This window comes from Talpa occidentalis, unplaced genomic scaffold (assembly GCF_014898055.3).
Source record: "Talpa occidentalis isolate TD23 unplaced genomic scaffold, MPIMG_talOcc4v2.1 talOcc4.10, whole genome shotgun sequence".
NCBI lineage: Eukaryota > Metazoa > Chordata > Mammalia > Eulipotyphla > Talpidae > Talpa > Talpa occidentalis.
In genome coordinates this window covers 3,666,697-3,683,987 of record NW_023600993.1, presented here as the reverse complement: position 1 = coordinate 3,683,987, position 17,291 = coordinate 3,666,697, and the positions used below count along the sequence as shown (strand labels likewise).

Here is a 17,291-nt window from a genome sequence, read left to right as displayed (position 1 = left end):
GAAGGATGAGCTGGGTAAGCAAATCCAACCTCAGATTAAGTAAGCTCAGTCACACAGCGCTGAGAACAGCGGGCGGTGCCAGCGCAACCACGTGTCCTGTCACCACCCCCGCCATCGTCAGCATCAGCCACTGCCCGTGTTACCTCACGGCTCACCATCAACCCGCTGATGTGGGTAACGAGTGGCACGTTCCCGCTGGCTCGTGCAAACACCAGCAGAAGCAGGCCGGCCCTGTGCCCGCCCGCGCCAGGGAGGAGGCACGCGTCTGACTCACGTTAAGCTGAAGCTCGTCCGTCCACTGTCCGATCAGCCGGTAGCCGGGGTTGCTGGTGTTCGTGGTCTGGTACTGAAAGATGTCGTAACGCCCGGGGGCGTCCCCGTTCTTGTTGAACATCACCGGGGTGCCCGCGCTGCCTGAGGAGCAAGAAGACCATGGTGTAAACAAGACTCTTTCCTCGAGTGCCAGGGCGGGGGCCTGCAGCCCTGCTGGGGGTGGGAGGGAACAAGCAGCTAAGCCAGTGGGCTCCCCCAAAGTGACCCTGAAACTCACAGGCAACTCATGGCTGTGGCCTGGGGGCACCGATTACAGGCGCAGGGAAGGCAAACTGGCCCCTCAGCTTCTCCTGATATTTCACTCTCATCATTTCACTCTTGTGAGGAATAAACATTGAATGGGTTATTTTCCAGAGACAACTTTCCATTTAGTGATGATGATGATGATGATGATGATGTTTCTACTCAACTAAATTATGGCCAGTAAAGTGCCATTTATAAAATAATAGACACATTTAGCACCTCCCCGGTGGCACAGTGTGTTGAACGCAGCGCTGTGAAGCTGTCCGCAGCCTCTGCAGCGCCGGTTCGATTCCCGGCCGGCCAGGGAGATCCCACATGGCGCAGCAGACCTCTCCTGTCTCCCCTGCTGCTCCCCTCAGCAGTGCCTTTCAGTAACTCCACCTGTTCTACTCCCCAATCTGTCTCTGGTGAATTCTTTCACCCTCCCATGCCTCTGGCCTGTACCCCAGTGCTTATATAAATAAAACATAAATCTTAATATATATATGAAATAATAGACATATTTTAAACAGCTCATGTCAGAGAGTTGAAAAATACACAAGCAAACAAGGGAAAAAGTTTACTGAAATATATAATGGATACCGATTTGCAGATACTTTTTTTTTTTTTTTTGCTGATTATTCCTAATTTACTTTATGGGATAATCAGTCTAAAATGCTTAGCGGTATGCCCGATGAGTGTTTAATAAATATTGATTTCTTTCTCAAGCTCCCATTTGGGTCTTACTTCTTTAAACTTCCACCTTAAAGGGAAATCAATTATTTTGGCATAATTAGACAATAAAGCCGATTTTAAAAGACTAAATACATTATCGGGTACACATGTGTGTACGTGTAAAAAGCTTACATGTATAATGTGAGTGTGTATGTCCATTGAAAATTGAATATGAATCAAACATCCCTTCATATTAACCATATGGAACAATTGGCAAAACAAAACAGTAGAGTGTAAAATAGTGTGTTGATTTTATGGACTTATTTTTTTTAAAGATTTATGTATTCATGCATACAAGAACTGGGGTGCAGGCCAGAGGTGGGGGTGGTGAGGATTCACCAGAGACAGAGTGGGGAGCAGAACAGGCAGATCCACTGAAATCCACTGCTGAGGGGAACACCAGGGGGACAGGAGAGGTCTGCTGCGCCATGTGGGTAGCTCCCTAGCCGAGCTGGGGATCGAACTCGTGCTGCAGTGGCTGGCAGTAGCTTGAAAACACTGTGTCTTTAACCCCTGTGCCACCAGGGAGGCCCTTTCTGGACTTATTTTTACCGTCCTTTATTTGTTGATTATCGCAAGATCAGAACATGAGCCTTCAAAGGGCAGGATTAACCTCTTTGCTGGCACAGCAACACATCTCTCCCAATTGGTATCTAATTTAAATTTTCCCATCAGTGTAAATACGTTTTATTTTCCAAAACGCAGGATGCGTCCACGCTGGGAGTGGGCCCTGGCCGGGGGAGGAGCCGCCGGGGGTCCACCATCTTGAGCCAGCGGCCCAGGACTCCTCTCAGGCCCTCTTGGGTGTCGTCCAGGCCTCAGCAGGCCGGCAGCATTCCCAGCAGGGCCCCGGGTAGCGGCCCAGCACAAGGCTCTCCAGGCTGGGGGAGGAGATGCCCACGAGCAGCAGCACGCGCCTTAACACTGATTTCGCCCCAGCCAGCCTCCCAAGCCTTTAAGGAGAAGAAATGAAGTCTGGATTTTACCCATTCGGCAGAAAATAAGAATTGTATCGTTTCGCAGGAAGACATTATTACTTGAGACTTAGCTCTTTCCTTTCACATTGGTGCAGGCCTCGGCTGGGCCGTTACTCCGCAGCTTCCATGCAAGGCACAGCACGGCCGGACGCTCCACTGTCCTGAGAGGGCAGAGGCAGGACGTGGGGGGTCTGGGGCGCCAGGGGTCTCGAGCTGACCCTCTTGATATTGACCAGCATGGAGCACGCCGCCTGATCCTTTTCCCTCTTTAGCATCTCCGTTAAGAGAAATGATTCCTGTCATGCCCTTTCCATTCTCGTTAAAGTTCACGCTTAAAAAAATAAATGAAGGCAGAAGAGCTGAACACTTTCTCTAAGTGATGACTTGTAACACCGCAGCGTGGAGTGTTGACCTTCTGCTGGATTCGATAATGCACCTGAGTTCTTGCCAATTTTTTTCCCCACAGCTGCTTTTTAGCAGCAGCTCTGAAACTGTTGAAAGATAAAGCAGAATTTTGCATTCAATGAACTCTACATTAAAAACTACAAGTGCAAAGGCGTCTAGAGAAGGGGACAGCATCATCAAAGGAGCAGCCATCACCTGCAGAAATGTCCACAGGTGCCAGAGCTGGGAGGCAGGTGCACAGGTACCTGGAATTCGGAGGGGGTTGGGGGGCGAGGACCGAGCACACCTCCCCCTGAAGTCTCCTCTACCAGCTGCGAGTCTCCTGGGAAATGCCCCTCTCTCTGGACACAGGGGGATCTGGGAGCTACATGGCCCAGAAAAACAGTCTCGACCTCAAAGATTTCACCCCAGCATTTTTTCTTCCCATTTCATCCCCTCCTGGTGCAGTTTCCAGAAACGCTATGTTGACGGTGGTTCCAGTCATCTTTGCTGCTCAAAGAATCCTGGCAACTTAGCGCTCGAAGCAGTGACAGCTGCATCTCACCAACTGGCATTGCTCGGCAGGGGCGGCTCCTGGCTCCCAGCGGGGCTGCTTGAAGGCCCTTGTCTGTCAGCAGCCCCGGCCGTCCCTGGGTCTTCACCTGGGTGGAGGCAGGAACACCCACACGTCAAGTGACCAGTCCACTTGGCTTCATACTCATTCAACTTCCTCCCACCAGGAGAGCTGAGTCACTCCTGCAAATGACCCAAGAGAACCAGGCAGCAGCCCTACTACCCGGGAGGCCTTAAAAGTCACATCGTGTCAATGCCAGAGAGGTCCCGGGTCAGTCAGCTGCCCGGGAATGAAGGAGCTAACTTCGTGTTTCAAGAAGGGCAGTGGAGACGCGCCATCTTCATAAAGTCTATGACCAATCAGCCCAATCGGTCTTCTGGAAACTAGTGATCCTCGAAGCAGACACGCGCCACGCCAAACACCTCCTTACACAGCGGCGCTCGGCGGTGATGTAGCCGAGACAGCGCTTTTGTGACATCTGCAAGCACTGACACGTGGCTGGACTCACTGCCACGGAGAGAACAAAGACACACGCGGGCTCAGTCACGGCACGATGCACTCTTGCAGGGGAAAATGGCTGGGACGTGATGGAGGCAGGACGACCGCCTTTTCTCCCAGGGCCTCCGGGGAGGCTGCGTCTTGGCGAGGTGGCGGCGGTGCTTTCGGGGCATTCTATTATCGTTCCCTAAATTGATGCTTTGGAAAATGTGGAGTCAGAGCTCCTAAATTGCGCACTACTGGTCTGGAACAAAACTCCCAGGGGTGTAGAAAATTTTGCACTCAAGTAACAGAAGAGTATAATTAAGTGTATTGAGACAAAGAAAAGAAGCAAAATCCTCCTGAAATATGCAAAAGAAAGGCTGAGTTGCTCACAGTCGACCAGCAAAGAGACTTGACTTCCGCCGTCTGCTCGCTGAGAGGGCGTGGGCAAATATTTACTCCTTTCTAGGGACTGATTTCTTTGCCTAAAAATTGGGATAGAGAATGAGTAAAAAGCTCCTCTCCCCTCTGGTCACTTCAGTTGGCAAGGCGCCCACTCGCTGAGTCCAGTAAGGTTCCCTCTTTGAGAACATGTCAAGGCCCCCCAACATGGGTTGTGTCACTGCGCCCCAGCAGGAGCGTGCCCGTGCCCAGAAGCAGAAAATGCATCCAAGAGTAGGAGATGCTGGTGGCCACAGTGCAGGGCTGCGAGCAAGGCAAAGAGCAACAGCTGGCCTGCCGGTCGCCCCCACCTCCCAACCTGCACCCCGGGAGGCGAGCACAGCTGCCCGGCCTGGCCTCTGGGGAGCACGGAGGACCCAGCACACAGCATCACTGCCTGGCTACGCGACTTGGTTGTCTGATTCTTCACTCCCCTTGAAAATCAGATTCCTCATCTTTTAAAAAAAGGAAAACAGAGCTTCTCTGGCGGCGCAGGGGTTGAGTCTCAGCGCTATCAAGCTAGGGTCAGCTACTATGGCCTGAGTTTGATCTTCCCTTCCCGCCTGCTCCTGCCAGGGAGCGAATCCACACAGTGCAGCAGACCTCTCCTGGCTCCCCGCTGCTCCCCTCAGCAGTGGATCTCAGTGGATCCACCTGTTCTGCTCCCCACCCTGTCTCTGATGAGTCCTCTCACCCCCCACACCTCTGCCCTACACGCCAGTTCTAATATGCATAAATAACTAAAAAAGGGAAAACAATAGTATTGAAGCCAGGGGGGTGTTCTGAATATTAAATAAGCCAGCACGCCTGGTGCGTGGCACAGTTTCGGGTACGCAGGAATCTCTGGATAAACACAAGCTCTGTCTCCTGCCAGAACTCAGACACAGTGACCTATCGGCGGGCAAGACCTTCTTGATGAAGAGTCTCTGGGCATTCTCTGAATGAGGATCAGGGGAGACTCTCCAAGGGCATCCTCAAGGTGAATTCTTTATCCCTCATGTAAGAACCGTCACCTGTCTCCATGGGCGGGAAAACAAAAGCCAGAAACTGACCCGGCATGTGTCATTTAGTGTTTGATCGATGATCAATTCTGTGTGTGTTTGGTTCTGGGAAAATGCGTCACATATTCTAGTAGATCCTGGGAGAGAAGAAACCATGAAAGAAGATAGCTTGTAGTCGAGCTCCTTCCTGGTTTTATATAGTTGTTTTTCCCTCCATCTTAACTAAGAGATCGCTGATCCTACTGATTCAAATACTAGGTGATTTCTGGAAGATTGATACAATACGGTGGGGTTAAGTGGATTGTTATTTGCAAGCAGAGAAACCAGAAGATTGTTTAGCTATAATATAATTACCTAAGTCAGATGATTAATATTGATATGATGCTAGTTAGTGTCAGAGTTTTATTAAAACTCCTCTGTAGTCCCATTAATGTCTCCTTCCTGTGCAGGGTCAATCACGGAGCCCACACTGTGTTTAATAGTAAGGTCTCCCTAGTTTTTCCCAGTCCGTAATAGCTTCTCCATCTGTCTTTTTCATGACCTGAATGCTTTTGAATAGAACTAGCCAGTTATTTTGCAAAATGCCCTTCCATATGGACTTGTCTTATGTCTCTTTATGATCAGAATGAGGTTATGTGTTTGGCTACTAAATCTCAGCCATGGTCTGGAAGCTTCTCAGGTGTCTTCTCAAGAGGCTCATGAGGTTGACAAGTCTCATTACCAGGGGTGTTAGCCTTGGAGCTGGCTCTGGTCTTCTCCACAGAGCGACTGTTTCCCCTTTGCTACTAATATTTTCTTGATGGAAGATACTTTGAGACCATGCAAATAACTTGTTTCTTATCATACTTAGCCTAAGAATTTCAGCCTCCATCTCCGAGTCCTGCCTGAAACAAATATTTCTGAGGTCTTGGCAAAACAGTGGCTTGTTCTTCCATCCTTCCATTATTCAATCACGCTGCTGCTTCTGAGTTATTTATTCAACTGAACCATGCATTTGTACCAGGATGGATTTTGTTCTACGAAGTGAATCCACTTGTGTCCCAGATGGGCCAGAGAGATGTCCCTAAAGTTGGTGCCATGCCCATTTGACAGGGCCGTCTTGAGCAATTGCTTACTTTTTGGTACCGTGTGATGTTTCCAGCTCATCCTACACGTTCCCCGATCTGGCTCTGGAATCAGCACTTTCTCTAGGGAGCCCTGGTTCTTACACAAGTAAGAGCAGTGCTAGATATCACCATCTCCACCCAGGTGTCGCTGCTTCCAGGCTCTCATTGGATAGAGCTAAGCAGGGGAGGTGTGTGCACATGTGCCCAACTACACAAGCTCCTTCTACACCTGCCAGGTGTCTGTATATTAAAAGCCATGAGTTCATGGTGCCACCCTCTATTTTAAACCAACCCAACATTTTTATTTTAGCTTTCTCTCATCGTTACTAGTTCCTAGTACTAGTTCCTAGTTGACTCTTGAACAACATGGGTTTGAACTGAACCGGCTGACTTATATGCAGGTGTTTTCTATTGTAGGTAGAAAAACTGGCTTGGGGTATCAGTTGACTAGATTCAAGGATGCAGAACCTGCAGATATGGATAGAAACTGCAAAGGAATTGAGCATCCTTGGATTTTGGTATCAGCAGGGGTTCCTGAAACCAATCCCTGGGGATACAAGGGATGACTATAGGGAAGTTTTCAGGGAGTCCAAAGGTATAAGCAGATTTTGATGACACAGAGATCAGTGCCCCCAAGCCCAGAGTACTTCAAGGGCCAAGAGTAATTTATTTTTCTATCAGTGAGAAACTTGGCTCTCATCACCCACAATACACCTAGCTATTCTATCAGTACTCTTATGTCCATAAACAAAACGTCTTATTAATTGAGAACAAACACAAATTTATTCCTTGTTATAGAATACCTGTGCATAGTTATTTTTGTTTTTATTCTAAAAGCATGTAGTCAAATACTGTTTTCCAGAATTACTTCCATTCAGTTTTTTCTCCTTCTGTCTCTTCAGTGTGGATCTATTACTTATTTGCAGTAGTTGTGTTTATTTATTACTGTCTGCACTGAATTTGTGTGATTCCATGTGATGGCCAATTTTATGAGTCAACTAGACTGTTCCACGAGATGCTCAGAGAGCTGGTAAACATCATGTCCGGGTGTGTCTGTGAGGGTGTTTCTGGAATACATCTGCATTTGAATCTTGGGAGAAAGCAGATGTTTCTCCCAAGTTGGGGAGGCACCAGCCAGTCCCTTGAGGGCCTGAGAGAACCCAATGGCAGAGAAAGGGTGAATGCACTCTCCTGCTTCAGCTGAGACATCCATCTTCCTCCGTCAGAGACAACTGCTTCCAGTTCTCAGCTCAGACACAGAGGGGAGCTCACATGCCCAGCCCTCTGATTCCGAGGCCGAGGACTGACTGACATACCGCTTTGCTGCTTCTCCAGCGTAGAGATGGCAGACTGTGGAGACCTTCCAGCCTCCGAAACTGTGAGCCAACTCCAAAATAAACTTCCTCATGGATCTACACTCCTCACACATCTCTACAGGTAACCTGTCTGTTCTGTTTCTCTAGAGAACCCCGGTTAATAGAACCCACATACAGATTTATTATAATTATATATTTAGTTGTTGGTGTGTGTAGCGTGAAGATGAAGATGTTTTAGGCATAAAGACTTTCCTAAAATGATAACAGGCATTAGCAGAGAAGTGGTGTTATTCCTTCAGGCCTTCTGCCTGCTTTACCTTTGTCCCCACCCATCTCTTTTTTATGTAACCATTTAATTTCTAACTGAGTTTAATGCCCTGAGATAATTATTTTTTTAATGTGAGGTATGGCTGGTGTGGAAGGCAACAATAATTACCTCAATTAGCTTGGGTACCTAGAGCACCTGTCCCTTCCTTTCTTCGTCCCCTTTTTATTTCTGACTTGTGTCCACCCAGCATGAATTTAGATTTGTGCAAAACCTTCTCTATTTTATGAAAAGGGGGCAAACCATAACCCCCAAATATCTGTTTGTTCATTCAGTTGGTCCTTCATTCACTCACCACGTGCTCACTTAAATATCGATTCAATCACTTGAAATTATACAATCAGACAGATGTTGACACATACGCAAGAGGATTTAGCAATCCAAGCATGGACCTCACAGGACACAGCCCACCAGCATGCGGGGCTCCAAAAAGCGTGGCTATTTACGTTGGAGACTCACCGTTGAAGTTGACATTGCGGATGTACTTCAGCAACTTCTTGCCCCCGGCCTGCTCCATCTCTGGACAGACGCCTCGGTAGTCAGCACAGAGGTCCTTGTTCATGTGGTGAAGGGCGTGAGCCATTGCGTAGACCGCATCGATCACGAACTGAACTTTACCCTCCTGCTCATAGTTGGAATCTTTCCCAATTCTCTCCTGTCCTGCACATTAAAACAAGAAATACACACAAAGATTGGAGTTGAGTAGAACGTCCACATGAGCAGTTACTTTCAACTCTGCTTAAAGAAGAACACACTGTTTGGGGCCTCCTTGGAGGTGCAAGGGGTTAAGTCTCAGCACTATGAAGCTATGGGAAGCCACTGCAGCCCGAGTTCCATCCCCGGGCAGGTGCAGCACACACGGCGCAGCAGACCTCTCCTGTCTCACCTGCTGCTCCCCTCACAGTGTATTTCAGTGGATCTGCCTGTTCTGCTCCCCACTCTGTCTCTAGTGATCCTCTCACCCCCTGCACCTCTAGCCTGCACCCCAGCTCTTGTATGCATAAATACATAAATCTTAAAAAAAAAAAAAAGCCAAAACTCTGTTTTGAGAAGTCTCATTGCACAGGCCACTCACCCGCGTTTGACTCCTTGTTAGGCTGGTTTGATAGTGCTTGGCATTTGACTTTGGAAAATATTACACTAACCTTTCCAATGGCCTAGACAAACTTTTGAAGCAGCACATTCGGAGAACACAGTGACAGCTTTTATAAGAACCCAGAGCGGTATCGCAGAATGGAGGGATCACTGAGATTAGAGGCTGGGAGCACGGTCAAGCATTCAAAGCATGCTCACTCTAGAAAGGACCAAAGGTTCAAAAGGCCCATGATAAATAACAAGCTAAATTCCATGCCAGCCTGGTTACCTTCTCCCGGCCTTCTCCACCTCCTGGGTGGCTCCTCTCAATTGTTGCTATTACCAGAAACGCAGGTGTCAAGGGAAACCCTGGAGTCATTTTTTTATTCTTCCTTCCTCTTTCCTGATGCTCACGTGCACGTATCTAAGCTCTAGAGACTCGGCCTCTAAAACACCCATCAGCTGCAGCCACTCTGCCAGCGTGCTGTGAGGTCCCTCTCGTCGCCCCGCGGCTGCGGGCTGGCTGTCTCCTGCTATCTATTCTTGCTTTCACCTTCATCTTTCCAAGCTAGGGGGCTAATGGCTTCCCCCACCCCGTGCTCAGAACACTTCGATGGCTCCCCGTGCCAACCCCATAAAACCCGAATCCCTCTCCCTGACGACTGAGGGTGTTCATCATTTTGCCCCCATCTGCCCAACAGCAACCAGAGCTGACAGTGATGAAGTGTCCGCCACCATGTTGGAAGCTTTGCCTACTTTATTTTTATTCCATCCTCACTTTGTGAGGCAAATAGTATTTATCCTCATTATAGAGAGGAGAAAGCTGAGCCTTCCAGAGACTGAATCACCTTCCCAAGGTTACTTACAGGTAGAGCAAAGATGACAGTGCAGGCTTGGCAGACCACAGGCCCGCACCCTCCCTCTGCCCAGGAGCCCACGGGCCTCGCCCTCCCTTGCCCTGCATTATCTGTTCCTGACAGAACTAATTCCCCCTGAATATGGCACAGACTTGCATATTAAGCTATCTTTACTGACATTCTTTCTCTAGCCAGGAAGGTTCTCCCTTCTTGCTTCCAGCCATCGAAGCTTAATTCTCTCTCCATGAAGCTCCCAATTCAACGGTAGCCTGACACGAAGCCCCTCAATCACACTCTAAGACTTTCATAAAATATTTAAAATCCATATTATAAAATTAGCCATGGCTCTATATTTTCATGCACTCTCTTATTTTTTCACTTCTGTCTTTTATCTGCAGCACAGAATGCGGCAGTGTAGGTGCTAGTAGATTCTGAGCAGCCGTGTATTAAAGGCAGCACTGTCTTTAGACCTCTTGTCCTTCTGCACGGATGATCCACAGACTGCATGTCACATTCACAGCAACATTGTACAAATTGTTTTCTTGGCACATTTGTGTGAAGAAACAACGGGAATTCTACAGTCCCCAACCCTTCCCCAAACAGGGGTCCTGAGAGTCCCAGGGGCAGACAGTTTTAGATTTCTTTATTGAGAGAGTTTCTGAGAACACGTAATGTTATAATCTCCAAGAAAGAAATCTAGAACTTCCCAAACTGACTTGAAATTGCATTTTTTTCCCTCTCCAAAGTACACCCTGCCATCTCCTACAGCAGATGCTTCCTATTTTACGTATCTCATTTAAATTCCAGCGAAGCCTACAGTTTCCTGCTGGGGGTCCCGACCGTGCCTTTTCTTGGAGTGAAGAGTAGGATCTGTATTTGAAAAAGATAAAATTCATCACGGATTCATACTGCTACATCCAATTCAAACTCACACTGTAGGATCTGTACTTAACCTCCACCCTCTTACCTCCTAATTCTACCTCCTTTCAAGAACAAAGTCCTGATTCTTAATAACATCATCGTGATGGCTCACTTGCTTGATGCCGTGCACGTTCAGGTCAGAGTCATTTGTTAGCCATCAGATCTAACAAACATCGAAAAGGTATGGTTTTGCCATTTTTGTCTTGAGTATTTTGGTGACATGAATTGAGAAGTGGGTTGCTTTGTTAGAGGGTCCAACCATAGGTAGGTTGGCTTGATCCCGGCACACCCCCCTAGTGGTGGCGCCTGTCTGTTCTCCCACCTGCCAATGATGAGCCTGTTCGCCTGGCCCACGATGTATGCTCAAAGTGGGAACCGCCGCTGAGTTTTTTATTTACATTTTTTTTTTTTACTTATAAGGGAGGCATATGGTTAAGGGTCATTGTATTTCTTTTTCTGCAAATGTTATACTCTAGTCAATTTTTATTTTTATTTGAAAGATTTATTTATGCATACAAGAACTGGGGTACAGGCCAAGGTGTGGGGGGTGAGAGGACTCACCAGAGACAGAGTGGGGAACAGAACAGGCAGAGTAACTGAAACACACTGCTGAGGGGAGCAGCGGGGAGACATGAGAGGTCTGCTGCGCCATGTGGGATTCTCGCTAGCCGGCCAGGATCGAACCCGTGCTACAGAGGCTGCAGAAAACTTCACAGTGTTTGCGTCTTAACCCCTTGTGCCACCAGGGAAACCCCCTAGTCAATTTTTAGAAAAAGTTGGACATGTGCTTCTCCATTATTAACTTTATCAATTAGAAAGAGTAACTCTTGAGATTAAGTTGCAAATGTTTCCCAATTTGTCTTTTCCCCTTTGCTTTCTACAGGTGCTGATGCTTCCAAATCCACTTCATGAAATAATTTTTGTAAAAGAATTTTTATCAATTTATATTTTTTGGCTGCTGCTTCTGGAGTTTGAATCATGCTTAGAAAAATGGTTCTCCTCTCAGAGTGCAGAATATCATTCCATCTATGTTTTCTTCTACTACTTGAGCAATTTTATTTCTTAAAGTTAGGTATTTGATCCACCTGGGATATATTCTGGTATGTGTGAGGAACAAATCAGTATTTTATCTATTTTTCCATATAGTGCTTTTATCACAACATAAACCAGCTCGCCTTTTGTTACTGATGTGAAGTGATACCTTTATTACATAGTTAATTTCCATATGAAATTAAATATAATTTTGCACTTCAAAATGATTCCATTGTTTGGTTTGTCTATTCATGCACCAACACTAGAGCTTTATAGCATATTTTAATAACTGATAAGGTTATTTCCTTCACTCCAGAATTTTTTTTTCCAAATTGACTGGTTATTTTTGTTTCTTTACTCAAATGAACTTTATTAATTGAGAAATCCAGTTGATGATACTTTTGGGGGTGTTTATGTCACATTTCTCAATAAACTTAGCCAGAATTGAAGACTTTATGAAGGTGAGTTTTCCTATCTGATTTTTTTCCAGTTGCTCAAGTGTGTTTTTGCTTCTATCAATTGTGTTTTAAGGTTTTTCTTACATAGGTTTTACTATTACAAATGTGGGGTTTTTTTTGGCTTTATATCTTTCTGCTGGGTTTTGGTTGTTGAGGCTTTTAATCATTTTTCAACTTGAAAAAATTTAAAAATAGAGCAAAGCAGAAAGAACTTTACAGTGAACCCAACACTAGATTCTTCCATTAACATTTTATTAGATGTATTTTATAAGGCAATTCATTTTCTAACATTAATTTTATAACCTGCTACTTCACAAATTTCTCTTATTTTTAGAGTACTTGAAAATGGAGATCTTGAAGGCATTATGACCATTATAAAATACATACTTTGCAATGGGTTCAGGCTAATAATTCAGTACAATAGTTTCTAAACTGCACTCATAAAGACATTCATCCTGGGGAAAAAAATGCCTTGAAAAATTATTTTCAAGAGTGGATTATTTTATGATTTGTGAAATGTTACAGGTTTATCCCTCTCTTGGAGGGTCACCAGCAATGTTAGCATATTACAGCTGCTGGGAAAACTTGAGGGCTAACTTTGCCTTTGGGCTCAGCTACTAACACTTGGAAAGTGTAACCTTCTAGCAAGAAAAGTGAAATGACAAGTTCATTAAAAAAACGAGTTGTCCTTTATTTTCCCCCAGGGGTGGCAGGTACAACTGTTGCCAAGCTCTGGTGTTCATCTGCTCCTGAAGCCCTAGAAAACACACACACACACACACACACACACACACACACACACAGTTCCTCCCCTGAGTCTTTCTCTCTAGAGGAAGTGCCCCCAGAGCAGGGAGGCTTCAGCAGGGAGGCTTCAGGCCCTCTCCTGAGCTTCACTGGGTCAATCCTGATCTCTTGAAGTCAATCCAATTACTTCTAAGTGGGCTGATTTAGGAATAGGCATGAGGGAGAATTTTAGCCAATACAACTTAACAGTTTACTGAGGAACTCCAGAGAAAATTGAATTGCTCTTAAAAGGAGAAGTACTCAGTTGTATCAAAAGCGTGCACACACACTTGTGCACACACACATGTGTGCACACACACACGCCCTGGAACCTCTCTTGGCATTTTGGGGTCCTGAGAAAATGACACAGCACACAAACAAGAGAATAAGAATATGCTAGCATACAATAATACAACTGGGATGTGAATCAGCCAAGTCTGAAATCACCATGCATTGTTTGCTTCTTCCATGTGATGTGTTAAATAGTTTATGTATGTAAACAAAGCTCAGTATTTTCCAGTTTTATTTGAATATTACTATTCTTATTCATGCACTGTTTTACAACATCCAAAGGGACTCACATGAAGAGTTTAGCCCCCTCAAAACAACAACAACAACAACAAAAAAACAAAGGGCACTTAAAAAATATTTTTAACAGCATAGTTTGAAATAGAAAGAGAAAGCATTTTCAATTCTTTCTCAGCCAATAGGACAATTTCTCTACTCTTTCTGATTAACTGAGGTGTTGTTGTGTTACTTTTTTGGATGAAGTCCATCCTTTTCATCATTGTCCCCAGGAAAGAATCTGAGGTTAGAATAAAATGAGCAGAACTTTGAAGCCCTATCTTTTACTCTCCAGTATGCAAAGAAGCTTACCTTTTAATGTCTCCTGTTTTTCTGCTCCATTGTTATTTTTACCCAAAGAACCCAGCATTTATCTCAAAAATGCACACACCTGAAACCTTCTGGGGCATACACTGCTGCCCCCACTATAGGAGCACAACACAGAAACTCCTTAACGCCCATCGTGCTGGTGTGTCTCCTGAAAACCCTGTTTCCCTTGCCCAGAAAATATGCCTTAGTTCCTAATCATAGGCCAACCACATAGGAAATGCAAAAATAAATGGATTTGGTAATAAAAAAATCCTGTTGATAAAAAAATAAGTATGGAGCCACCTGGGCTGTCTGGGTAACAACCAAACAGACCATGGAGGTTGTTGGGGTGAGGTGTCAGGCAAGTTCTGGCACCCTACCTGTGTGTGTGGGGCACACAAAAGTGTCTGCAGCCAAGAAGAAGAAATCACAGCTCCAGACCCACCTGGGTTTGAAATCGGTGGAACAAATGCTCCACCAGTCAGAAATGGGCTCACTGAAGAGCTCATTTGCATAAAGAGCTAGCCCCTCCCCTTTGGCGTATAAAAGCTTGTCCCCACATCGCTCCTTGGGGACCAGCTCAATCTCCTTGACTCTGCTCCCCAGAAAATTCAGTCTTGAAGCCTTGGTTGGGAGCTTGCTGCAAAGTCTGAGCAGTGAAACAACAGCTCTGCAAAAAGGCTGTGCCCGGAGAGTGGCTCTCCCATGTGGTGCTGACACAGCTGCTGTAACTGGGCCAGATTTTGGTCTCCGTGGCCAGGGTTTCAATGGGGAAAAGACTAGGGTGGAGCACGGGCAGAAAGAAATCGAAGCTTCTGTGCCACACACCAGGAAGGGTCTGCATGTGTGACCCTTGGCCCGGCACCCACCAGATGTTTCCAAGTGAACATGAATGAATTTGATTTCACTTTCAAACAGGAATTGAAGTGACATGCCTTGGGAAGGCCTGTCCGTGGCGATGTGTGCTTGTGCTTTCAAAATTTGCATTCCACAGATTAATTTTATGGACTGGAAAACCTCAAATATTTCTCGATGCTGAAGTCCTTTGTATAATGGACTTTGTCAATATGAGTGCTTGACCATGTTACAATGATAAATACCTTAACGAACATGCAGAGTTGTCATGGGGGTGTGGAGTATTGTAGTTGTGTCAAAATTGGCAATTTTGGTAATAAGGATGCAGGGAGAGCTGGTAGATGCCCCGGGGAGCTAGAAGGTGTCTCAGGCTTCTGAATAATGTCACAGTTAAGATGCTACTGCGGCCCCTCCCATCATTTAAGAAGAAATAACTCCATTTATTGGGTCGTTTCTCCCTTGTGGGTGCACATTTCTTCAAAGATGAATGTTAATGTAAGATAAGGGTCTGTGTTAATGGACATTTGCTCCTGGCCATTGTTCACAGGGGTTGCATCTAGAGAATCCCAAAGTAACAGCCCATTCACCTGTGAGCTGCAGGAATTACAAGTGGAAGGAAATTCTGAAGATGTGGATTGAGCAGAAACCCGTGTTGCATTGTTGTGCCTCTGTGTTGGGGGGAGGAGGAGAAGCCAGTGAAGCCGGGAACCCTGGAAGGAAGGATGGGCTGGCAGAGACTGGGCAGCAGGTCTGACTGGGCAATCTCTTCGCCAGGTGCAGCTCTGAGCCCCACTGGAGGGTTCCTCTGAGCGCTCCCTCCCCTGGGTGGGTGTTATCAGCCTTTTCCCGGGCCAGGGCCCTGCCTCTCTCTGGCCCTCACCATGCAGCTGCCTGTCGCCTTCCAAATTTGCACGTGGAAAAGCAGTAAACCTGGATCTGTCCTGTTAACTCTTTTTATTTTCAACTTTAGAGCTGCAGATCATCTGCAAACTCATGCTAGCCATAGCGTTTCACCTGCTCACCTCCCTGAAGGTTTCCTTGTGTATCCCGCAATGGGGAAACCCACCACCTGACCACCAGCGCCGCCGGGGCCCAGACATAGCCTTGAATGGAAAACGAGTGTCCTGTGGCCCCAGGAACAGAGGAAATGGAGCAAAAATGCCAGACGACTGACCAGCTGCTCCTCCAACCGAGAGATCATTTCTGATGAATCACTGACGTCCTCTTGGCACTTATAGACTCAAAACAGAGTTCTAACAAGCTCGAGCCACAAACTCGCATTTCCAGGCATTTTCCTGGCAGAGAAACACTTAGTTGTCCCTTAAAGCTGCACTTTCTTCCTTGTTCCATTTTCAAATTCCAGGTAAATACAAGTAAAGACAAAAGCAGTGAGCAGACAGGTGTGTGGGGCCAGGTGGAGGTGGGTGGGGTGGGGTGGGGTGTGGTGCGGTGGGGTGCACCTAGGTTCTAGCACCTCTCCGAGATCACGCGAGTGCAAGGGAGGGGAGCTCACCTCGGTCAGGCTTCTGTATCTACAGACTCATTTCCAGGAAATTCAGGAGACAGCAAAGTGCAAATCGACATTGCAGAGCTGTCAAGAGCAAAACCCAAATTTGGGAAATCTTACAAAAATAGCAATAAGCTGTTCACTCCAACAAACACATAGCAAGAAGTGAAAACGATGAAGAGGCAGGATTTTAGAACAAGACTTAAGAGACGTATCACAGCAAGTGGGATAAAGACTCCCACGAGCCGAGGGAGAAGAGGTTCGAGGCCCGCGGGAGCTGCTGACCCTCAGGCGTCTGCGTGCATGTCACGGTCTCCACGGCCGCCCCTCCCAGGGGTGCATCCCGTGTGTGTGAAGATGAAATTAAACGTCTGGCTCTAAACGGGGCAGGGTGAGAGGCAGCCGTGTGCGCAAGGAACCCGGTCAGATGCGCCGTGGAGACGCGGGCCTGGGGCCGGGGCCGCGTTACCCCCGCGCTGCTTCTGGCCTCCTCTGCAAGTTCTGTGATGCCCATGAAGATGCCAGGAGAAGAGGAGGCGGGGCGGGGAGAGAGGAGGTGGGGGAGAGAAGCGCAGAGGGGGCGGCCAGGTGGCTGTGTAGGCGGGGGCAGCAGGGTGGAAGCTCCTGCCCCGAGGGCGCAGCTGCTAGGCCCGGCCAGTAGCGCATGTGGCCGCAGGCAAACCCCCGAAGGCCTTCCCGGTGTTCCGCTCACTCAGGGCTGCTAAAGGCGGCTGCTGAAGCGCAGAGCTCAGGGCCTAGAGGATGGTGCGCCCCGGGCCTCGCGCGCCCCGGGCCTGACGCATGGCTGCGCACGGTGGCTGGAGAGGCTGCGCCTCGCGCTCCGGCCCTCTGGCTCCCCTCTGGCTCCGAGCCCTGGAGTTAGGGCAGGGGAAGGCGCTCCATGGCCACAGTCCAGAGTCAGCCCCGGGGTCCTTATGGAGAGCAGGAAGCGGGGCGCAACCCCGCGCGACCTCTGCGCGGGCCGGGCTGCCCTAATAGACTCTCCACAGACGTGCGCTCGGACCCCAGGCCAGGCG

At 47.4% G+C, this 17,291-nt stretch overlaps 1 protein-coding gene across 2 annotated transcripts in view; it reads right to left on the bottom strand.

Moving 5' to 3' along the window:
- GRM7 (glutamate metabotropic receptor 7) overlaps positions 1-17,291 on the bottom strand; it is a 573,942-nt gene that overhangs the window by 169,610 nt on the left and 387,041 nt on the right. For both annotated transcript variants that reach the window (XM_054695057.1, XM_054695086.1), the window contains exons 6-7: positions 8,354-8,554; positions 275-414 (exon numbers count right to left, since the gene is read on the bottom strand). In XM_054695057.1, coding sequence (XP_054551032.1) covers positions 275-414; positions 8,354-8,554 — 341 coding nt within the window. The remainder of the gene's footprint in view (positions 1-274; positions 415-8,353; positions 8,555-17,291) is intronic.